Source organism: Aulostomus chinensis, chromosome 10 (assembly GCF_037954235.1).
Source record: "Aulostomus chinensis isolate RoL2024-O1b breed Wild chromosome 10, RoL_Achi_v1.0, whole genome shotgun sequence".
NCBI lineage: Eukaryota > Metazoa > Chordata > Actinopteri > Syngnathiformes > Aulostomidae > Aulostomus > Aulostomus chinensis.
Window position 1 is genome coordinate 4,784,949 of NC_141329.1, and position 24,678 is coordinate 4,809,626.

Consider the following 24,678-nt stretch of genomic DNA (forward strand, 5'->3'; position numbering starts at 1 on the left):
ATTTCTTGCCTTGGCTCAAAATATTGGAGGAACAGAACAAAGCATATGAAATATGTACATATAAAATAAGAACCTCTGTCTGGTTTCACTGAAAGAGCTGCATACATTACTTATGAACAAATACCTTATGAATCCACCTCATCTCATTATGATTTAAAACCCTTAAAAATAGAGGTTGAGAGATTATCAGTGTGTATACCTGTATAAGCTCCTCTGTCCACACTTTCCTGTCCATCTTCAAACTACGAACCTTTGAGATGCTGGGACCCAAACCTCTGTGCTCTCCTGAAACACGAGCATGCACGCCCAAGTCTGAAAGATGCTTCGCCTCAACAGTCGAACATCACACCAGTCAAGTCCAACCAGACTAGAGGACGAAGTGGTTTTTTTTCCCATTTTGGGACATTTGCCATACATAAATTTGAAGAACATTTCTACATTCTATCATTCAGATCACATACATACAGAGACAATTAAATATTAGTCGTTGGGTAATTTAATTTCTACTCAACATTCATGAAAGAAATGCACGAAACTACACAAATGTGCATAAATATGAAAACACAAGTGCTAACCTGCACATCTTTTACAGAGCACCACACACAAGTTGACGGCGGCCCATTCCGGCTTGGGAGCCCCACAGTCGGCACATAAACTGTTGCTTGGCTCCGCCCAAATCCGATTCGCCACCTCGCTATTGGACAAGGCCTCACCTATGGCCTCCCGCATGGCGTCCACCCACTGCTCTTTCAGCAGCTCCGACTCTGCGATGAAACTGCGGACAGACACAAACAAACGTCCAAGCGTTAATCCCGACATGACGGCGTCAGTGACGACTTCTAAACTGAGGAGACTAAAAAGCCGTTGAGTATCCTGATGCTCGTGAGTTCTCTTAGAACTGACTGCTACTCGAGGTGGAGACTGGAAACCAAAAACACTTCTATGTGACGCAAATAGATTGAATACTTCCTCTTCCCATCCAACAAAATCTTGGTTTTATCCGGACTTAAAATACTCCTCACACAGATGCAGAGTCACAAGGTTTTCTATATATAAACAGACCGACATGATCACACAGTCTCCCGTCTCCCTTGAAGCTTCTCTATACGAGACCACAGGCCATCCAGGGTCATGTTGTTGTTATTTCCAGATGTTTCGAATCTGGATCTTCATCCTCTCTCTTTCTGAAGAATTGTCCTTTTTCTCCCCACATGACTGTTTAATGTCTCTGCATTAGCATTATGTTTTTGTGTTATTTATTGTTCTCACTGTGGTAAAAGCAATAGTAAAGATCAGGGTTACCCCACATGTACATGATAGCTCAAGTACACCTTGAGGAAACTTTCTAAAATATAGTGCCACCATCTGCTTTGACTTTGGTGGTCAAAGGTCACCGTGACCTTGGTTTGTTTGTATTTTTTATGATTATTTCAGAATTGAAGGTCCAGCCATAGTGACAATTTCCCGCAAGGGATTAATAAAGGATTTCTGATTCTGATTATGCAGAAGTACATGCGTAAAGATAAATTTGGGACTCCAGACAAATCAGTAATACTAATAAAGCTTCACACACATGCAGAGAGACACATACAGTGAGGACATGCATGGACACACACACAGACAGAGTTTAATAAAAATACAAAAGCTATCTCAGATTTTTCCATCCTGTCAAGCTGAGTCTTTGTACTGCAGGCGGTGAGCTGTCAGCCAGGAGACCACACATGCCACACATCTCCTTCTACACACACAAACATTCACACAAAGAGCTTTTCACATTCTCAAGAGATGTCCAGCTGAGCACCCTGAGGATACATCAATGGTGGGACTCCTCCTGAGACAACGTGATCTGATTTCACTATCCAGTATCCAAGAACCAGGGCAAACACTACCGTAAACTGTGAAGAATAACTATTTCCAAGTCATTTTTAAGGGTCCATGAAATTGAAATATACATATTAAGCTAATAAGAAACCTCTGATATTGTAAATAATTTACGATATTTGCTTCCAGATCAATGCAGGGAAAACCAAGGAGCTGGTGGTGGATTTCCGCAGGGGGACCAGTCCCACCCAACACCAGTGAACATCCAGGGAATGGACATTGAGATGGTGATATCTTATAAGTACCTGGGTGTTCACCTGAACAACAAACTGGACTGATCAGACAACATTGTGGCCATCTACAGGAAGGGTCAGAGCAGACTCTCCCTTCTCAGGAGGCTGAGGTCCTTTGGAGTGCGGGGGGCACTCTTGTGGACCTTCTATGATATGGTGGTGGCATTAGCCATCTTTCATGGTGTGGTGTGCTGGGGCAGCAGAAAAGCAGCTGCAGACAAAGACAGACTGGACAAACTGATTAAGAAGCCCATCTCTGTCCTGGGATGCCCCCTGGACCCAGGGGATGTGGTGGGAGAGAGGAGAATGACGGCCAAGCTGTCATCTCCATTGAGCACTGACTCCCACCCCATGCACAGAACCCTGACAGCACTGGAGGGTTCTTTCAGTGACAGGCTCCTTCACCCTAAGTGTGTGAAGGAGAGGTTCCACAGGTCCTTCCTACCTGCAGCTGTCAGACTGTACAACAAGCACTGCTCCCAATAACCACCCCTGTCAGACCATGGACAATATTTTGTGTGCATTATTTAACACTTTGCTGTGCAATACTTGACACTGTACTGTGCAATAGTCACCACTTATGCTGGTAGTATTAATTGTAGTTGATTGCAGTTTATTATAGTGTATTATAGTTTTAATGTAGTTTAATATAGTTCTGCTATTTATTGCTCTTGTACATTTTCTGCTGCTACTTCTCTGTTTCTGCTGCTGTAACTGTGCCGATTTCCCCACTGAGGGACGAATAAGTAATAAAGAATTTCTCAGTAAAAAAAATGGATATTTGACAACTGGACACTGAAAAATGAAACTGGCTCCCCTTTTGGGAAAACGTGACTAATTTGTGAATTAAGAAGCACTATGTCCACATCACATCACATACCAATATCAAAAGTCTAAGTTTCTACTGTATAGTCTAAGTTTATATACACGTAAGATAAGTGTGAGTGTGTGTTGGTTTGTGTGCACATACAGTACCTGAAAATGCGGTACGGTGTGATGAGATCAAAACTACGACGATCAGTGACTTTAACATTTCCCACATTCATGTCAATGGACGTGATACCAACTCCTATCCGGTAGTCCTGGAGAAAAATATATTTTACACATTTTTGCTTGTATCTGATTTTATTTTAGGCGAGTTTGATTGATCAAGAGTGCAGAAACAAACACGCACTATTTAAAACTGTAACCTTACACTAAGAAACTAATTCTCATGTGATTTTGTTTTCAAAAATATCATCTTTTCTGAGTTCACAAGAAGAATAAGTTTTATGAGTTTAATGCAGAGGAAAGAAACCTGACTGGAAATTAACACTAAATCAGAAAAGCAAAGTATTCTTCGTCACTGGATATTTTAATACCATGTAAAACTATAAACTTTTTATTCTTACTTCTTTAGACAGACGCATGTACTCACCTCAATGTTTTTGTAGAGAAACACCTTATCAAAGACAACAACAGTGTAAAGTTTGGGGCGTAATCCTTTAAGCTCCAAATAGCCCTGGTAGCCTGGGGTCAAAGGTGAACCAGGGTTCATGGTGCTGCGTCTATGGCGCCCCCTGGTGCAATCCTGTAGTAGAGTCACCCACTCATTTCTCTCAGCTAGATGTATGAAACACAAAAATTAATGTGTAAATATGTGAATTCCAACAAATTTGCACCAAGAAACATCCATATTTAAGTATGAATAAGATGCAGAGACCTATTACACTGTGACTTTAACATCTTATATTTGGTAATGTGTCAATCATACATACCTTCATTCTCAGCCCTAAAGATGAATGTGCGGTTGTTGGTGACAACCTCGAACTTCAGCTCTCCCACACAGGCCACATTAGTGATGGATGCAGTGGAGATGATCCCCTTCGAATACACTTGCTAAAACAACAACAGCCATAACAACTCTATAAAACACATTTATAACATTACATGCACGCATGAAGATCACGTGTATTCCCAACTGAGCAAGTTAAGAAAACGACTCAGTGCATCAGTGTATGCTACTGATGTGATGGAGCTGATGAATGTGTGCGTTGGTACCTTGTCATTGTCAAAGTATTTCAGGTAGTCCACCTCTAGCTTCACCCATCGTCTCTGATAATAGAGGGCCCTGCGAAGAAGTCCAAGCATGTACAGGAGTTGGCATGTGCATCAGTAAAACGCCCAAGTCTATGTTCTGCAAAACTCTTAAAATGAAATAATGAAATGTGGTAGAAAGAGCACATAAAACATACTACAAAAAGCATAGTATGCACAGTTTGGATGTAGGCTTAAAGCTCTTGTGTAATTAAAGTGTTTAAAATGTAAATGCATAACTAACAGCATGAAGAGTGATGAAATGGCTTCTTTGCTGTTGTTTATAAAAACACTAGGATTACATGATGTCTTCTGCCCTGTTTTATCAAGTGCTACTGCCGTGTACACAGGAAATATCCTCGCACCAGTGGACCCCATCCCTGGGGCTTTAAGTGTGTGCATGTGTTGCCACTCACCCCTGTGGAGGATTCTTGTCCAGCCAGCCCATCTTGATGACAGCAGAGAGCTGTGAGGTGTCTTCTTTCAGGGCTGAAGCCAGTCTGCCAGTGTTTAACTGGTAGATGCTGCCCTGCGAGCTGCTCAGGCCAGGATCCTCCCAGAGGGTAGCACTATGGATGCAGAGAAATTTAATGAAAATAAACATAAAATCAATGCCTAAACTCCATTTATTGGACTTTTTGAGGTACTGCTAACTAACAGCTAGACAGACAAACCAGCGAAGACCAGCGATCGCATGACCTCCTTCAAGGTTTGGTGATGATTCTGCAACTGACGTCCTCATCACAGATGGAGAGGACATGTCAGCGGAACCAGGAATACTGGGGAAACCAAAGAGTTGGTGGTGGATTTCAACTATACCAATATACTATGCTATACCAGTCAACATCCAGGGAGCAAACACAGAGATGGTGAATCTGACAACACTTCATCAGTGACACCATCATCTGGGGTGCGTGGAGAAGAGATAATACATATCCTTCCTTCCTGACACTATCATACTTTACAATCAATACTGTTTGTTCTCAGCAGAACACACACAACATAAATGTAGCAAAATGAGCAATATTAATATTTTCCATATATCTGTTAAGTTTAACAACTTTAAAGTAAACAACACTGCAGAAAAGGCACTGTTAAACAAACTTTTAACATGCAAAAAAAAAAACAGGACAGTCCCATACTTCAGATATGGTGTGTTCCCTTTTTGGATGTTCAATAAAAGTGAAGTTGAGGAAGCTGAGTAGCTTTGTACTGCAACAAGGTACGAGAAGTTGTTCACACAAATTGTATGCCAATCTGTCACTACGATTGCCCTCAACTGCCAGGAACTAATACTGAACGTAGCATGGTTATCCCACCTCACACTAATATCGTGGTGCACAAAAATACACCAAATCATGGAAGAGACAATACAGATTGTGTTAATATCAAGAATCTAATATGGGTGTAACAGGAAGTGAACAACAGCCACCAAAAATCATCCAGCTTAGATCATAAATCTGTTGGAAACTTGTTTATCATTCTGAATTAAATTACCAGCACACACACACTACAGCAATAACACAGAGTGAATGCAAATGGAGAACAACCTCAGATTAATTGTAGAAGGTAAGCAAAGATGTCTAATTACTTGTAAACCCATGAACACAGAACCTCACCTTCAAATTATCCGCTGAATTACTGAGATCATTCATGTCAAGTCTGGCTCTGCGGTTGGCTTGTTTTCTACCACACAGCTGTAGTGTGTGTTCCTTGGTTTATGTCAATGATGCGTTTGTGTGTTTATGCATGACTCACTCATCATCATCTAACAGTTCATCGTCGCTGCACAAAGAACTGTATCGCCCCTTCGCCTGATCAGGCACTTGAAGAGACATTTCCTATGGGAGGAGACAGCTGTCACTCACATCTAATTCAGGGGATGAATCATAGAAGGAAACATTTTCAGCAACTGTCACATACTCTTACCCTGGCAGGTGCCTTTAAGTGACGAACGCTGGAGAAAGATAGGTCAACCTCCTCGTAGGCATCCAAATCATCATCAGTTGAACTCAGTCCTGGGGGGGGGGGGGGGGGGGGGGATTTTGTTTTCAGCTTGTAAATCATATGACAACAATTAGGAAGATCTGCAGATTCACAATAATAGCGCACAGTCACTCAACAGGCAGATTAAGATAAGCCCCCACCACATAACATGATGCTATATTGTGGTATCAGACATGCCACCTTCTGTGTAAGAGCTTTGTTTTCTGACTACAAACGAAATTAACTGACAAATTTATAATGTTACATTACTTTGGTTTGCTATCTTATTACCCAACAACAACACAGCAAAACCTAAGAGACACCACTGCTTACACAAGTTACTCAGGTTCTCTGGTTCAAGGTAAGTGCCTGTACCAATCCTGTTCTTCCACTTATTCTGGTAAGTTCACACAAGAGGGAACAATCTTTAAGGTCGACTAGATACAGAATGTAACAGATGGGCCTGCAGGCCACAATTTGCCAGCCTCAAGACTCAGTTCTGTCTGGCAGATGTGAAATTAATAAAACAATAATAATAATAATAATAATAATAATAATAATAATAATAATAATAATAATAATACCAGGCATTATAATAAAAAGTAAATTTACAAAAATGTGAATCTTTTTTTTATGCTGCTTTCTTTTTTGTAAGGTTAAAAGATTGTACTTGGGGGCTAGTAAGTCAAGCACTAATTTTCTGTGTCGTCTTGGTTCCGTTTAAAAATAAAAAGTAGATTTGTAATGTTAGGGAAAGAAACATTTAGTGTTATGGTTAGTTGTTGAACAACATAACATTTCAGTTTTGGCCCTTCAAGGAAAAAGTTGGAGCATCCCTGTACTGAATAAAATAAAAGTGAAAGTAAGCAAAAATGTTACATCACATTTTGTGTTCATAATATTTAGCATGACTCATACTCTGACTGCTGTAGCGTGACGAGTGGCGATCCCTCGAGGGAAATATTGAAACTCCAAGGAGAAATTAGTGACAAAAACTCAATGAAGCAAAAACTAGGAAGGTAAGGAAAAGAATGGAAAGTGCATGACAACATGTGTAAAAATCAAGGTTCAGTTCGAGTTCAAAAAATATTCTTCTCCAACAAGAAATGTTTGAAAAAACACTGGGCTAAGGAGGGTTTGTGATTTACTGCGGGTCAAAGTCGGGTCAGCGCACATCCCATCGCAACAATGCGTCATGTGAACCTGCACTACAAGCAAATTGGTTGATTCAGTTCCTGCCAGGTGACTAAATGCGTGGTCATGAACTAAAAACAGACATTGCAGATGGATGTAGGCTGCTGTGTAAATGGTCACATCATTCATTTAATGATGTGGACCAAACAAGTCTTTTAAGCAGATAGTTTTTACAGCGACATCATGGCTTCAGTTATTCAGCCTTGCATAAACTGAACAATTTTAAAACACAAAAGCTAGAGGCAGATCAAACTAAGATAAGGCACATTTGTCATGAGTCATACTTACCGGCATCAGGAGGCGGCTGTGGGACCCTCCTGGCAGGCAGAGCAGGCTGAACGTCAGACCGGATCGATTGGTGGTTTTCTTGAGTTGGGGTTGTCCTGTTGCGTGGTGGGACCTGTGGAGTTTGGTCTTTCTGCATCTCAGCAGTAGCTGACTTGGTGGAAGTTGGGCTGTGAGATAAAGGTGAACAGGAGGGATCAGCAGGCATGTGGAGAGCAGTCGAAGGGTCCTCCAGCAACAGGGTGATCTGTGGTCTGGTGAAAATCCCACACAGATGGCGGATTCTATGCATCCCCTGACAGGAAGAAAGCCTCATTGCTTTTTACACACTCTTATGTCATTTGTAAGTCCATGGGTTTTTAAAAAAAACAAGGCAAACATGACTCAGTTTGAGTTTTCACTCCAGATATCTACTCCAATAGCATGCAAAAAATTCCCAATAAAATTTGTAGACCCCTTATGAACCGAAGGTCCAAATTCTTAAGCGTTGAATCAAAAAAATGAATAAGTCTGCCAACAACACCTGCGACTGGATTCCATCCACGTTTACTCACTGCTCTCAAGCCTGAGCCCTAGACTGATTCCTGAAACAACAGCCCCTCTGCTCTCAGTCTTATTTCTCTCTACTTGTAGTTTGAGCAGCAAGTCTGAACGCGCCTCATCATGCGAGATACCATCCCAACCCAACATGCCTTTGGATACCCTGTAAACAAACACATTGTCACTGGAACCATACGTCCACATGCTATAGTAACACATGTAAGAAAGCTCTGCCCTCTGTAGATTCTCTGGGTTTGAGTTGTGGTGAAGGCTGGTTAAGTCTCCCAGACATCCCTCTTTCCTTCTAAATGACCTCTTTGTGGGTCCAAAGATGCCACCAGGTTAAATGGGATATATGATCTCTCCAGGCTTTTCTGCACCCCCGTGGGACAAAATAGCTCCACAGGAGCCCTGATCACCTGGACAGACCCCTTCAATTGCAGTCGTACCCCAAAGTACCTCAGACATCTTGTGTGTCACATGGTGCCAAATTAGAATTAATATGAGGTGGAATATTTGTCTAAGACCATTTTAAGTTAGATACCGTGGCTCTGCAGGGATGTACCGCCTAAACATCATAGGTTTTAAGACAATACGCTTCATTTGATGCAGAAAAAAAAAATCCAGCGTCATCACTTAAATGTTTTTCGTTGAAAATGAGAATAATAATGTAAAAATTAACATTCCCTCTAATATTGCAACGGCAGTATCAGTCAAAATAACCCCAATTAGACAATTTTGCAGTCCTAACTTAGGTTGACAGAATATTAACACATAACAGTACAGCTTAGAATCAAACATGAAAACAAAGTAGGAAGTACAGTTATTCATACAAAGCCTGTGAGATCCATTTCAATAGTGACAGAAAAGTCCAGAGTTAGCACACAGACTGAGTGTCTCTTCATCCACAGTTGTGAAACTTCCTCTTCAACCATAATCGCTTGAGAGTTTCCTTCTCATTACAGTCCCAAGGGTTATCTTTAATGCTTTCATGGACATAAGTGAGATAGATAGAGAGATAGATAGATAGATACACCAACTATTTTAAGTCTGATAACTTCAGGAGGACAAAAGAAACTGGAACATACCCCACTTTAGAGGACAGCTGCTTAAGGACTAAACCCCACCAAGCACTGCAATACACAAATATCATGTAAAACATGTACTTTTACTTACCATTCTTCAGTAAACTCAATTTTAAAATGGTGCAAAAAAAGAATTTTAAAAAGGAAGTTTTTACTTTCACTACAGTACCATTACTACTACTACTACTACTACCACTTATATCTGGGTATTTCAACTTTTACTTAAACGGTAAAAGAACTGTGTACTTCTTACACCACTGAGAGATATGGAAGGGTATACAAGGGGGCAACAGCACTGCTGCCATTTCGGACAGAAAACATCAATGAAAACAGCACAGACTAACACCCACTGATGACCATGAAGACCATGAGGACTCAACATGTGGCATATTGAGGATGCTGGCCCACTGGTGCTGCAGTGAGGCCACCAATGAACTTTCAGTTCTTGGCTTATACTCCGTTATTCATTCCATACCTGCTATTTCACTCTATGCAGTTTTACACATTTGAAGGTAAGTGTCAATTCAGTGCCACAGTTTCTTCAGCAACACATAATTTGTAAAAAAAAATAAAAAGTTTAGATCAGAAGAGCTAGTTGCAGAACTAGCATGAGAAACACGTTTATGTCGTACCACATGTTAAATCAAACTTGAATTATTCTACATATTTAGTTAAGTCATTTATTAATTCTGTTTGATAAATCTAAAGCCTGTCCACAATGACGGGAAACTGACCTGTTTACACAGTTCCTTTTCTTTCTAAGAGGAAGAGGAGTGGGGGGGGTGTGTGGGTGTGTATGTGGGGGGGGGTCGCCTAGAAGCTACATATACGTCATGTCTATATATATTTATGTGACCTTTTACCTAACAGACTAAGCTAGAGACAATGGCCGCTCTTATCCCTCTCTTAAACTAGATGCATGTGAATTGTGTTTGTAATTCTGAGCATATTTCTAAAAAAATGTAGTCCTTTCATCACGTGGTGCTGAAAGTTGAACGTGACTGTAAGCTAGGAGAGTAAACTAGACAGGACACCAGGATGTGTACTTGTCTTAAAAATCTACTGGTTTAGCACATGAAAGCAGCGGCACCATGCAGTGCCACACAGCTGATGAACTAAGTGTGTCCATCAAAGCAGCTCAGTGTTGAAATCCAACCTCTAACATTTAAGAAGAGAACACCGCTTCTTTAATAGATATATTCTAAATTCCACCAAAGCTCGAAAAGCCAGAGGGTGTTTGTCTCAAAATCCCATCTTACTGGTTTTGCATACTCCATAGATCCTTAGCCGACACCAAAACGTATCAGTTCCGTAAATTTGTACAACCCTGACACAAAACAGGATATCTTTTGTCATATTGAGCTTGTGAAACTAGCTTACTCTGTTCAAGGTTAAAAAAAAAGAAAAGAAAGAAGTGTATACAAGATAATGGGCTGAGCTAGCAGCACCTTGCTTCTTCTCCAGGTATACCACACTGAAAACACAACACAAAACATTAACAAACACACACTCACACTCTCACACACACAAAAAAAAGGCAGGCTTCCTTGTTTGAGACACAGCAGAGAGTGGGGTGTGTCAAGGAGAGCGCAGAAGTAGAGATAAAGAAGACACATGCAGACCAATCATATGCATCAATGTTACCTGTCCTGACATGTTCAAAGTTGGTCCTCTTCCATGGTGATTCAAAAGTTTTAAAGACACACGCATGTTGCAAAAGAGAAGGGGGAAAAAAGTAGGAGGAAATGACCGGTTAACCAGAAGATGGGAGGAGGCAACAAAAAGAGTGTGACAAGGAAACGTGCGAGTGTGAGAATGTAGAAATCTGAGGCTCGCACCCACAGCGAATCATTTTCCTCTAAACATCCCACTTTCTCCCTCTCCCTGCACCACTCGTATACAAGAAGGATAATGGAATGGAAAGGAGTGTTTTGAACCATTCTATACTGGTGTCCATTGTGACTTCCTCCTTCTCCCGACTGACAGAGACCATGCATGTTACTCATAACCTTACTACTCCTGTGGAATGTCCAGTATGTGCAAACACAAAGTAGACTCACAACTTGAGTGGCACTTTTAGTTTGCTTGTACACAGAAACACAACCACTGTGGTTTGCACATTTCTATATTGATGAAGTTACGAAGCTGAAAGCCGAACGTGTCCCTTCAGCTTTTCAGTGTCAGGAAGTGTTTCAGAAATACCATTCAGTGTTTTTTGGTTGCGCTTCATAATCACATCCAGTAGATGGCAGTGTTATCTTCTTTGAGCAAATAACTTCTCAGAGAGGTGAGGCTGCTCACTGTAACCGATTGTTTGAATGTTTCATCATACACAAAAACATACACACACCACAGCGATCATAGCTCGTCATTTTGACATCAATGGAGAAACACTAAAACCATGAAACAGTTTTTGATTTGAGACCTAAAGCATGATAAAAATGATCTAAGTTGTCTTGGCAGTGTGAAATGAGAACGTGTGAAAATATAAATTGCTCATAATTTCAAGATGAACTTCCAGCTTTACAAGCGGCAAAGAATTCATCAGATTTCCATGGACAAAAATAAATAAACATAACGCTGAGATAAAAATGTACATCACTGCTGCATCACAAAACTGCCCAAATTCTCAAGCACATCATCCGGGATAATCCATGTCTTCTTCATCCATCTGTATCCTCAGTAACCCACAAATACTTTGATGAGGAAAAAAAAAAAATCACCAGAATGGTTACAAGTTTTTGTTTTAGCTTAAATCAAAGTTTTTGTACATACTGATAGAGCAGAAAGGGATTATACAGGATGATGCACCTGAGAGTTGGTAAACTGAGATTTTTGCTCTTAATTGTAGCTGGCCTACCATTGGCAACATACTGTATGTAGCGGGCTCCGTCTGCATTCTGGACTCACACAGTGGTGAGGAGGTGAAAAAAAACTGTCTTTTGGAACTCAAAACACCTATTTGTGAACACTTAATAGGCAAAATACAGTTTCAAGTTGATGTATTGCTTGACAAACAAAATGTAAACCTGTTTTGGTATGGAGACTCAGTAATGGATCAAATTTACACAAGCAACCTGTCAAGCAATCTGAGATGAAGAACCGTGACCTCCCACGCCCACATCTCACAAAAATGTGACATTTAAATTGATGTTCTTATCCATTTAACAGCAGCCTTACCTGTGAGCTCTGGGAGACTGTACAGGACACCTGTATGGGATTGGTGGAGGACCTTTTGGTCCCGCCCCTACTTTTGGAGGGAGAGGTGGAGCATTTCTGTCTTCACTTGGGGTGGAAATGGGGGAGGTGGGTGAAGTTTTTTTAACTCCATCATGGCCTGACTGTTGGACAAGCGGCATGATGGATAAAGTCTGAGGCCGAGGTTGGGGTGAGGGGAAGGAAGGAGGCTGCAGAGGTGCCTGTGCCTGGGTTTGGGTATGGGGTTGGGACACAGACCTGCCCTGGACAGCTGGAGCTTTAATGGCATGTCTGGTCTGTTTAGGAGAGACTGGGGTTTGAGCAGAATGTGGGGGGCACAGGCCAGATGTGAAACGCTGCGGTGGGCAGTTCGGGGTGCTTCTTGGGGGAACGGGGGGTAAAGGGGTGTCACAAGTTGGAGAAATTAGAGGGGTGGGGTGAGAATCCGCTGAAGCACATGAACGAAACTTAGTCCTCTCTTTAGGTACCGGCTTCTCTCTCTCTGGAGCTTCCCCTCCATCCCTCTCATCCTCCTTTCCTGGTCTACATGGCTCTTGTTTTTGTTCACGAACGACCCTGTTCTCTCCTCCTTCGCTGACCTCCTCCTTCACCCGGGGTACTTGTCTGTCCTGGGGGGTTGGCTTCTCTCTCTCTCTAGGTATAGGCCTAGATGTCTCCCCATCACTCTTCTCACTTTCCTTCAAGACATTTTTTTCCAGATCAGCGGGTACATGTCTCTTTCTCTGCACCACTTTAGGATGTCCAGTCTCCTCAGACAGCTGATCTCCCTCTGCTCTCTCAGTCTGTACATGATTGCCGTGTGTTTTGTTCAGGCTGGCCAGGATGCGTCTCTGGTGACCCGGCAGGGTGATGCCCATCCGCTCCAGCTGGTCTGGTGTGAGGTTGTGACATTCTCCCAGCGTTGCCAGGCCAGCAGTTTGAAACGCTTCAGAATATTGTTCTAGACGGAGCGCACATAACCAGTCCCACACAGTCACCCAGGACTCAGACTGAGACATGACTGATGCTCAGAACAAGGCCACATCCAGGGAGACAATGCAGTCTTTCACACTTCAGATCATGGCGTGTTTTATCTGTCAAAGAGACAAGAGAAAATTTGTTCATAAGAATTCAAATAAACTGTCCGATTACAGATAGATGCTATACATTGCCATTAATGTTATTGTGTAGAAAGGTCATAATTTAGAGTTGAATTTTCACCTTATTGGGACCAATAAGTGCCACTGAGCTTAATATTGATTGTTATGTATCACATCACAAGCCACGGTGACAAAATACGATATGATAAATATCAAGATACTCTACATAATTTATTGAATGTTTCAAAATAGAACTGAAAATTCAACTTTCAGTGTACCACCTGGATAATCTCATTATATGTACATGACATTATACTGATAACTCAAAGGACAAATTCAGCCAAAATTGATTTATTCAGAAATTCTATTCCAATTTATTAGAACAATAATTGAAATGTTGTATAGTTGTATGCTGTTATCGATGGGGCTGCACAATTGATAAAAATCAGATTAAACATGACCACCTGATATTTTCAAATTGCAGGATTGCTAAATATTTGTTGAAGGCTAATTATGGATTAAAATTCCATTTTTTTTTATCAAATATTGTGGCAGGGCAGACATGTCCTGCCTTCACATCATATTCTACAGACTTAACAAAATCCTTTACTTGATACAGATTCCCACAGACATTATACAAGGATGTCAAATTAACTCATTAATTTCCTCTAATATTGAAAATCATCATATTGCAAAAGAATTCAAAAATAATTGCAATGAAAATAAACAACAAAATATTTGTCATGCGATATATTGTCAAAAATTGTGCAGCCCTAGTTAGTGAACAAACCAAAAGCAGCTGCCATGACATCGTATTGAAAAATAAAAACACACTGAAAAATAGCATCCGTATCACACGATGGTCACGATACAATGTGGTAAAATATCAGTGGGGGCTGGAATATTGATTCAGCACAAGAACAAAACTATTCTGCAATACGCAGTCGCAACTGCTGTAAGAACGTCAGTGCACACTGCTAATATGTCGATTAGTAATCTGAAATCAAGGTGCATCCTTTTCAGACCTGATCATGGCATCTCACAGTCTTCATGAGCAAATGGTACTGGTCAAAGAGAGACATTTAGGTAAAAGGGATACCATCTTTGAACTGGGACAAATCTCCCTCCACATAATGCCAAGATGTCCCACTCACTGGTGCAGTCTTTGAGGTGCGGACAGCCTCAGATGAAAGCCAAACAGACCTTGAACTGGTTTTCAAGAGGAACAAGTAAAACCACACGTCAGCTCAAGGCAAGCACTTTTTTCCTGATTCTAAAAAGAAAACTTTATTTTAGTTCCTTACAGTGAATCATCATGTGTCATTTGGGCATAAGTCTGATTTCAGATCAAATGATGAAACACACTTCCCATCATAAATGCTATTTTGAGGAAAGATTGTGTAAAGATTAAAAAAAAGGTATGAAAAAACAGCTTCCTTAAAGGGGACGATTGATTGAAATCAATAATTAGGCCTGCAATGGGTATCAACCTCTGATGTTGAGGTGTTCTTTTTATAGAATAAACACAAAACGGCAGTGTCAAGATGATGTGCGATAAACCGCGTTGACAGGGTAGCTGACTTACTGAAAAAAGGAAGTTGACAGTAAGATGCCATAGCTGTTTATTCATTTTGAGTAGCAGTATAATATTCAACCAGCTCACTTTACTGTCTTGAGCATCTTGAACAAAGACAGACTGCATATTCGAAAACTGCTCAGGTCAGATAATCGTAGTCTGGCAAGAGTTTAACAGCTGCCGTCAGATCCATTTTCTGCTCCTATAATGTGATAAGCACACAAGGCCTTCAGGTGGGCAAACATATGAGACCACCGTCGCAGTGCTGTACAAACATGAAAAAAATTGCTTAAAGAAGGCAACAAAGTCATGAGGCACAATCACATGAGAGACCACTACAAGAGGAAGTGCAGTTGACACAACAAGCATTTGCACACGCCGCTCGCTCAGTTTCCTACACGGTGTACATCGCTTTACGTTTGCACTCTCATCACGCACCATGGGCATTGTGTCTTCTAAAATAAGACATCTGAGGGTGTGATTAATGTCCATCATGACACTGGTCAAGTATGAGGGTTTATATTTTATGTTCTACAGTGACAGTCAGGGACAGTTTCTGGTATTGACAGTGGGCTGGACAGACACCCCGCATCACATCATACACACCTGCCTAACAGTAAACAATAAGGATGCACGGACACACAACGGAGCCTCCACTAAAACCTCAGCAGGTCAACCCTGACCAAACAAATGACCAACATTTATCTTTAAAAAAAAACAAACAGTAACTTTAAATATAACCACTGAGTTAGATTGTATCTGCAGCATTCACAGAAGTCTACTGCTCTGTGTCTTAATTCAGACCTCAGAAACACACACATTCTGACACATGGGCTCATGTGGGTGTTTGTATGAACCGCAGTTGGCCTTCAGCACCTAACGTATGCTTCAGAGGAAAAAAATGAGTATGCATGAGTGGATTCCTAACACAACATCTCTGTGTTCCACAAACGTTCTCTCCAGGGACCCACTTTTCAGAGTGACCCAATAATCCATAATGACCCAATTCCCCATAGGCTACATCTATAAATAATATTTATTAGTAGGAATGCTCTGACTGTTCACTTCTGGGTGGATATGAATACAAATGTTTAAAATTTTAATTTGACTGATGGCACAAGCTGATACAAATGGAGTTAGCATCATATATCTAACCACTGGAACAAATCAGTGAGCTGCTCAGCGAGCATGCAGTGAACACACAAGTCACTTAGAGAAATACTCATCTCAAATGTGTAAGATCGATGAAATAAGAGCAATATCCTGTCAATCGTTTACTCTGATGAGGAAGACAGTGTCAACATGGCTCTCCAAGCAAATGCACTTCCTATTGCTATTTAAATGAGGAACTCAAAACACTTTGTGAGATGGATTACAGCTTAATTTGTCACAAATTTAATAGGCCCTTTCCCACCCTTTGCACACATGCAAAGGGTGGGAAAGGGCACAGGGGGCGAGAAAGGAGAGGAAAGCAGTTTTGTTTCAGTAACAGCAGGCCAGCCAAGTCTGTGGTTGGCCAGTGGTTTGTTGGGTGGTTTTTTTTTTTGGTTTTGTTTTTTCCAGTTTAGACAAGTGAAGTATGTCACATAATCTCTCACTCGAATCTTTACCTCAGAATTGCACCATGCATTATTTGGACATCAGGCTTCATCAGTGTGTGCAGATCATATGACCCCGGCGATAAAGTTGTATGCCCAAACACAAAATAAAACATATTTGTTAGATGAGGGGACAGCTGAGTGGGTGTTTTCACACTTGCACCTTCCTGTAAGTGCTTGCTAATCTGTTTTGTTTTGTTTTTTTTAAGTTCAACGCCAATTGAATGATGCGTGAGCACTGCATGATCGCAGACGGGACAAATTTATGGCCAAGATGATAGAAAATCACAGAAGCTACAAGCAGAAGCAACACATTATCATTGCCACCGTGTGAAGTGTTGATGGTGGAGCCACAAATGTTCCTCAAAAGTGGGTCTGAGATGGGAAGCTGGTCACAAATTACCGCATTCAGCCAGGTTTTGTGTCAGAGCTGGAGAAGAACAATATCCATGTCTTCTGCAGGGTGTGAATGCTCATGAAACCTGCTGTCTTTGCAGACAAAAGCCAGATGTTAGCGGGTGTTTTGGCCAGTGTAAAAAGGGCTTAAGAAAGCCAGCAACACAGTCATCAATACTTTTCCGGTGCCTACCAGTCTGAAATGAGAAGAGGGAGAAATCAAAAGAATACAGGGTGCCTCTTTTCCAGCAAACCAAACAACAACAAACCCAGATGTTGGATGCACTCATAATGCATCATCTCCCACCTTGGTTCCTCACTCCAAATGTAAAAGTTTGCTATTTAACAGACAAAGCAGTTTTTGAGCTGGAGGTAACGTGATGCTGAGCTCCCACTTCTGTCTCTGCTGAGCTAGGCTAACACGACCTGGAGCCCCCTCTGGAGTGCAGATTCTATTATTATTGATCTTTACTCCGACAGTCAGTAAGATGGCAAGTGATGATCTTTTTAAAAAATGTCAACGTGTTTCTCTAAAATGCTGAAATGAACAATGTGCACATATATTACAAAAAGCAATGGACGCATCGTTAGTTCTGCACACTGCACTGCTGCCGACATCTTTTCCCCTCTGATTTTATTTCATTATCTGCAGTGTCCAGTCAGCATTTTGCTCTCTGGACATTTAAAATCAGGTTCCTCCCCCTTCCTCTTTCTCTCCTCATCTCCACCTCCCACTGCCCCCCCCTCCCACACTCCTTCCCCCCCGGTCACAAAGCTGCCAATAACAGGGTCTCTCTGTGTTGCCTTCACAAGGGAACATCCTGTTGCCTAGGCAAGCACACACACCCTCACAAGAGGGAAGGAAATGCATGGCGAGGGCACCCTGACTCTGGTCACACACTCTAAAACAAGTGCTCCTCTAATGATGTATGCATGTATATAAAGGGGGGAGACACCAGAAATAGTGCTCCAAGCATCATATCCTCTTTTCATACATTTGGCTTATTCGCTTTGCACACTTCCTACACAATACTACTGTCAATCTACAATTATCTATTTTGCGTCCACATGACAATAAACTATGACAATGTTCAGGACATCGACAAATTCCGAAAGGACTCAAGAAACATCCAACCTCATTCATGAAATGTTGTTACACACAAATCTGTTCTTAGCAGCAAAACCCCGCTTGTTTACAGGAGTCAGGAGTTACAACTCGGCATCAGGCATTGCTTCCTGTCCATACGACTACACTGAGGGCTTAAGGTTCATGAATTTGTGCTAAGAACATTGTTTTATAATCAAGTACAGTACAGGAGTCATCCTACAAACTAAAAGGGGAATATTTCTACTGTGTAGCTGCGGGAATCAGCTTAACTTATTTTTTTGGTGTTTAATCAGCACCATCAGACTTGTAGCTAATGCCACCACTCCTACAAGCAACACGGAAACTCAACTACTGATAATAAATTAAGTAAAAACTAGATGAATTTAAAATCCTGCAGAAGCTCTGTGTGAGTTGTGAAAATGTCAAGGTTAGACTGTGTATCCTCTTTTACCCTCCCACTTGTTGGTGTGTGTGTGTGTGTTTCCATCCTCTAATGCACTGTCAATTACCCCGCACACCTACAGCTCAGCTCAGTACTCCATAGCACATGTGATCCCTAACACCGCTCTTCAGACATCCCTGCTTCACTAAATCAAAATCTGAAACAATAACAACAACAACAAAACACTCTGCTATTGCTGCTCTGCTTTTGGCTTCAGTGTTGGCAACTCCCAATGGGAAAATATTCCAAAGCAAGTTAAATTTGTCTTATGCCATTTCTCACAAGAGTCAAGTGACAGGAAGTGGATTTTTTTTAAATTTTATTAAAGTTATACTGTAACATTCCTTACTTCAAGCGCTTCCCAAATACGCCCACATGAAGCATTTTTTACAAGCAGTATTTTCATGAAAAGTCATTCCAACATAGCTTTCACTTTAGTTGAATGCTGCAGTTCCTAGCAAGCATGCAAAAGTTTGGGTTAATAAACACCGGCAGCTACAACCTGCCGGCTCCTTCGGGCACAAAAATCCCTCACTGTGGCTTTAGTTCTGCAATCAGCCGCCGAAGCTATGGTTCATTTGCTGCTGCTGCTGCTGCTGCTGCATCCAAAACTGTTGTCATTCCAAGAGCGCTGCAGCCAATGAGAGACTTAATCATTGACCGATGCAGCAAGTGTGATCACTCAGGCACTCAGCAACCAACCTCTTAATGATTCTCCAGTCCAGCCAAAAACAGGAAAAGAGAACATTTTCACATAGATGCACACACATGTCAGTTATGATGTCAGCTTTTTGTCTCATTTATATCTGACAAGTTTAACGTAACACTAAAACACCACTCTAACAAACAACTACCTGTTAACCAGATCTTGGGGGCTAAGTAATCATCCATTTAGAAGCTTTTCTTGTAAATAGCCGATCAGGGAGGGGACAGGGTTGTAGACTACCACATGCCTCCAGATACTTGCGGAATCACCATCTGCTTCTTATCACCTGACAGTTAGGAGTTTCACCAGGAGTGTGAGAGAGGATCACGCTCTTTCCTCAGGTTCCCACCCTGGCTCTGACTTTTACTTCCTTTTCATGTCTCCTTGGATAAATGGTCATGCAGTCAGCATAGCTTTTCCTAAGAGACCCTCAAATTTCTATCAAGGTGTTGTCCTCATAAGGATTGTTGGGGGGGAAAAAAACACACAGAAATGACTCATACTCCCACCACTACACACACTACTGCTTTCAGCCCACTTTCAATTAGAACTGAATAGTGACTCAGTCCTGCCAGTAAAGAAATGCATTCAAACAATGTCCTCCAGTGAACAAGCCTCTGTGTGTGAGTGAGTGTGTGCGCACACACACAAAGACTCATGCCTCCAACCCCTCAGGAAGCAATGTTTCCCATCAACTACCACCTCACATACACATCTCATAATAAAGTCAAAAAGGGATTTCTGTTTCTGTGACAAAAGTAGTTTAAAGCAGCAGAATTTGTAATCCCAGCTTTAACGTCACATCCTCAACAGCTGACACTTGTTTTCCACTGAGCTCCTCATTAACCTGCATAAATTACCAGTCACACTGCTCAATGCGTCCTCTGACCCACTGAGACGCCTCGCCTCTCAGCTCTTTGATGGAGTGAGTCAATAGCTCCTAATCACGGCGCAGAAGACAGAACAACAGACAGACAAGTGGTAGACGGAGGAGAAAGACAAAGCTTACAGCTGATATTTGATGAGTTTCTTACACAAACATGGTAGGTTTGGGTGTAAAAAGAAACTTTTATTTGTGGTTTGCTTATCAACATCCTCAGAAATACCTGACGTGTTTAGCTGAATGCGATCCAAAGTCAAAAATAGGCAGGTAGGAACTCATTAACGGCTTCCACTATGGACCTCATCAAGATCAGCAGCGATACAGTTATTCTTCCCAGGGTGCCAGTTTTGACACACTTGCTTTGCAGTGTTTACAAGGACCTGGCAACTACATTATCACCACTGCACAAGCTGGAGATGCACAGTATTTCAGCTCTGATCAAATTCCAATAAACTTCTGCAGATACTGACACCAGAGCTTAAAGCTTATATCTTGAGCCTCTCTAAACATTATTTTGGCTAACATTAGCAAAAAGGGGGGGGGGGATACTTCATCTTTTAAATCTAAATATATTCCACAGCTCTTCAACTCTTTAACTTAACTGTACAAATGCGTGACTTGTCTCATGTCATGATCCAGCACGAGCTACAGAATGGAATCTGGCACTCTCTTTGAGAGGCAGCAGAGTCTCACGCTCTTGATCCTTCATCCAGTCGCTCTATAACCCCGCTGACTTTACTGCAGAGACTTCTGAATGTTGGACCTACACAGCAGAAACACATCTGCTTACTCAGAACACGTGGCTGTTACCCTGCCAGAACACTGAACTGTTCATAAATGCTGGAGGGTCTATTGACAAAGGAAGTCATGAGAAAGTACTCCCTTTTTTCTGGCTTCAACTGATGCACCTCCGGCGCCCAGATAGGCCTTTCCCCCTGACAGGGAAGGAGCTCAGTGCCAGTTCGTGAACCTTATTCTCAACCGTTCCGAGTGTTCTCACCTACAATTCATTTGTTCCAAACCCCCAAACGAAGTTTGGAGCATGCAGAGTAAAAATCACTTGCGATTCCTTGCAAACTGTGATACGTCTCATTTCCTCTTCTTTTTTTTTTCGTGAAGTGATACACGTGTGAAGAACAGATATGACCTCATGAGACATGTGCGGCCCAAGACTTAGCCAGTAGGGTTGTGTCGCCCGTTTAATTAAAAATGAATCAGATGCAATGGTAAAAAGAAATACCATTGAATATGACACTGTCAGGAATAACACCATTAGTTCCAGGTCTTATATCCGCCGTGGTCCCTGACGCTCCATCAAACTGTGTGTGAATCTTGTTCCTGTTTGGTATATCTGGTCTTTTTGGCTACTGATTTTTATTGCTTGCTCTGTTTTTATTACCACGACAGGCCTGGTAGTTGCAGAGACGGCTCTGGACAGATAGAGGTGGACTACAAGGAAGCCAGGGCCGTGTGATGCAGTACAGAGCCTGGTGAGGTGAGGTGGGACGTGTAAACACACATGCAGGTCAGTTTGGTCAAGGATTCGCTGTAACTTCCTGAGGTTATGAGGGTTGTTGAGTGTTAAATTTAGTTTTCCTGCTGATTTAATAAAGCGGGTGCCATTTCACAAAAGATGGCATTTTGCTTTTGTTGTTCGTTATGAAAGAAAGAACTGTGTAAGCGTTTTTTTTCTTAATATTATCACATATTTCTATTAACTGCAGACTGGAGACTAAAGAGAGGGGCGAGACTTCTCATTCCAAAGCACAAATGTCATTGTTTCAGTTTTTGATTATGGGAGCTGGTTGGATGATTTCTGTGTGTGTTGAGCTATCCACTACACTGCAAGTGCACATATGTCATGAAGTCTGAAATCGTAGCCTTGTGATGCAAAGCAAACTGGCAAGTTGTTCCTCATGTCACATTTTAGTTTTGCTTAAAGTTTCTTTTTGATGCTCTTATCACACATCATCATCTCTGAGTGAACATTTCTAAAAATAACCTGACTGTAGCCCTGACTTTTAGAGTTTCACGAAAAGCATAAGTGAGTGACTTAAGATGAACTTTAGATTTATGAGATGTTTGAAGGTGCTGCATTAAAAACGACCAAAAAAAAAAGGATAAAACAAAGAGAGTAGAATAAAGGTCTAAATCTGCTGGACCACCTGTCACACACCTGCTTCCTGGCAGTTCACCTGGAAAACTTGCACCACGTTTAATCCCATAAGAGGGAGTTATTTAGCCTAGAAGGCCAGTTTAAAGTCTCGAGTGAGCGTTCAGTTCAAGTACGCAACCAAGTTCTAAAAGCATGAATTCCACTGGGGATAAACAACCTCTCAGGTCAGCCCGCTCGTTTGCGAGACAGAAAACTCAACCAAACAACCGAGAGACCGGAGTCATCTCTCCCCCTTAAAGAAAATAAACTGGAGCACGGATTTAACAGTGTAGTTTACTATAAAAACGGGGAATTATTTCCTCCGCAGAAGCAGCTCAAGAAAACGAGCACGGCTCGAATGAAACCCTTGTTCCGCGAAGGTTTTATCCCTAAAAGTAAGCCTTTAAGAACTTTGACATTAAAATGTGAAATTGTGGTCCATCTCTGTCAGCTGTTCGGTGAAAAAAAACAAAGGAAAAAAGAAGTTTTGTAGCATGCTCTTACCTTTCCAGTAATCCGCTTGACTCAAGTGGTCTGGTGGAGCTTCGGGTTTGAGGTCAAATCAGCCCCCACAAGTGCTACACCGAATAGCGGATAACATTTTTCTCTCAGATGAAAAAAACGCAACAGCAGCAACAGCTCGGAGGCACCGAGTTAAGTTGAATACAGGGAATCGTCAATGTCCGGTATTTCTTTTCAAAATAAAAAAATAAGCATCTTTTGAATACCAGTCCTTTTACTTTGAAGGTTAATTGTATTATTTCTGGTATTGTTCTTGCTTACTATGGAAAATTGATGAACCAAAATTGCTAAAACTTCCGTACGGTCATCATGTGACCAGAGAAAAGCCCAACTTTTCTGCATACACGAGTTGCTGCCCACACAAGGTTGTTTGCTATGGCATGAGAAAAGGGTCATAAATATTTTGAGTTTGTAAAACAATTAATTTCAAGGTATGCAAATGTTAACGTGTGAACATACACTGTAACAGCTGTAGACACAGACATGCTGTAAAAATATATACTTATAATTTATTCGAGCTGGGATACTTTCAAAGTAAAGGAGATAAATAAAAGTATTATCTATGCGACGCATTCAAGTTTATTCTTTAAAATGAACAACTTGGTGGCATGAAACAGCATTTATGTTGATGAGATTTTTCTGATGGAGCAGATACAAAGTGTTGTTTCAGTCTGCATATGTGCAGTAAAATTGTCAACTGTCAGCTTTTTCAGGATCACAACATACAGCAATAAATTCCAAGACTTTATTCAAAGAGTGAAATGCTCCACAGACACAGTTGCACAACATTCATTTCAGAGAATGTAAATCTTCATGTAACCATAGAACAAACACAAATCCTAAACCTATGCTGAATATGTCACATTATTGAAAAATTACAGTTACAAAATCAATCTAAATTGCACCTTTTGGAAGGCAAACTTGTGCCCAGAAGCCAACTTGTGCCTGCAGGCCAATTTGTGCCCGCAGGCCTTAGATAGGGCAGCCTTGTTCTTCTGCTTAGCTGCTGTGTGAGGTGTGACACCTAGCGGTAAACTTTGGTAGCGGCGCTACTGTGGTTTTATCATTAAACCAGCTTGAAAATGTAACTCATATCCACACAATTGCTCTAAACTCAGGTTTTAAACATCTTTAGTACAAGATTTGTCTGAAATCAGAAAAGTGGTGAGAAGTTAGACAGGGAGGGAACGTCAACACTATAAAGATAATATGACTTGACACCAGTTCTTCGATACTTGTCTGCACCTGGTTCTTACCTCCTGGACAGACATTAGTGGTGACCCTCGCTTTCTCTAAAACATCCCAGGACTGCAGCCCTCTGCTCCACCTGCAGCTCTTCATTGAACAGCGCCGCCTAGTGGTTCTCTCTGGAAAGGTCCCCCATGGCAAACTGCTGCCTTCTTTGTCAAGCCCACACCAAGGACAGGATGGCCCTGCTTCACCAGCCTGCTTGCTTCTTGTGTCACAAAGTACAACATGTAAGCGGCTTGAGATCTACTGCCCAGTGAGCACTCAGTAGGTTTACTACGTTATTATTCAGTAGTTATCACCACATTATTATACCAGTGCGGAAGGACTTAGCTATCATTGGTTTGTTCTTCCTGAACAAAATTCTTATGACACACACAAGGACCCCAAAGACTCAGCTGGCAATGAGGAGCTTCCATACAGTGGATAAATATTTATTTTTCACATTTGGAGAAAAAAAAAACAA

At 41.5% G+C, this 24,678-nt stretch overlaps 1 protein-coding gene across 4 annotated transcripts in view; it reads right to left on the reverse strand.

Moving 5' to 3' along the window:
• Nucleotides 1–23,065, reverse strand: part of arap1 (ArfGAP with RhoGAP domain, ankyrin repeat and PH domain 1) — a 46,956-nt gene extending 23,891 nt beyond the window's left edge. For 2 of the 4 annotated variants that reach the window (XM_086215695.1, XM_086215694.1), the window contains exons 1-13: nt 22,947–23,065; nt 12,461–13,572; nt 7,659–7,825; nt 6,120–6,208; nt 5,949–6,031; nt 4,865–4,969; nt 4,607–4,759; nt 4,155–4,224; nt 3,872–3,992; nt 3,532–3,716; nt 3,090–3,196; nt 576–775; nt 200–285 (exon numbers count right to left, since the gene is read on the reverse strand). In XM_086215695.1, the coding sequence (XP_086071821.1) occupies nt 200–285; nt 576–775; nt 3,090–3,196; nt 3,532–3,716; nt 3,872–3,992; nt 4,155–4,224; nt 4,607–4,759; nt 4,865–4,969; nt 5,949–6,031; nt 6,120–6,208; nt 7,659–7,825; nt 12,461–13,497 (2,403 nt within the window). In that variant the 5' untranslated portion in view covers nt 13,498–13,572; nt 22,947–23,065. Of the gene's footprint in view, nt 1–199; nt 286–575; nt 776–3,089; nt 3,197–3,531; nt 3,717–3,871; nt 3,993–4,154; nt 4,225–4,606; nt 4,760–4,864; nt 4,970–5,948; nt 6,032–6,119; nt 6,209–7,658; nt 7,826–10,924; nt 11,052–12,460; nt 13,573–22,946 lie in introns of those variants that run through there. The other 2 variants (XM_086215696.1, XM_086215697.1) reach the window with 2 other exon arrangements.
• Nucleotides 23,066–24,678: the final 1,613 nt, after the last annotated feature.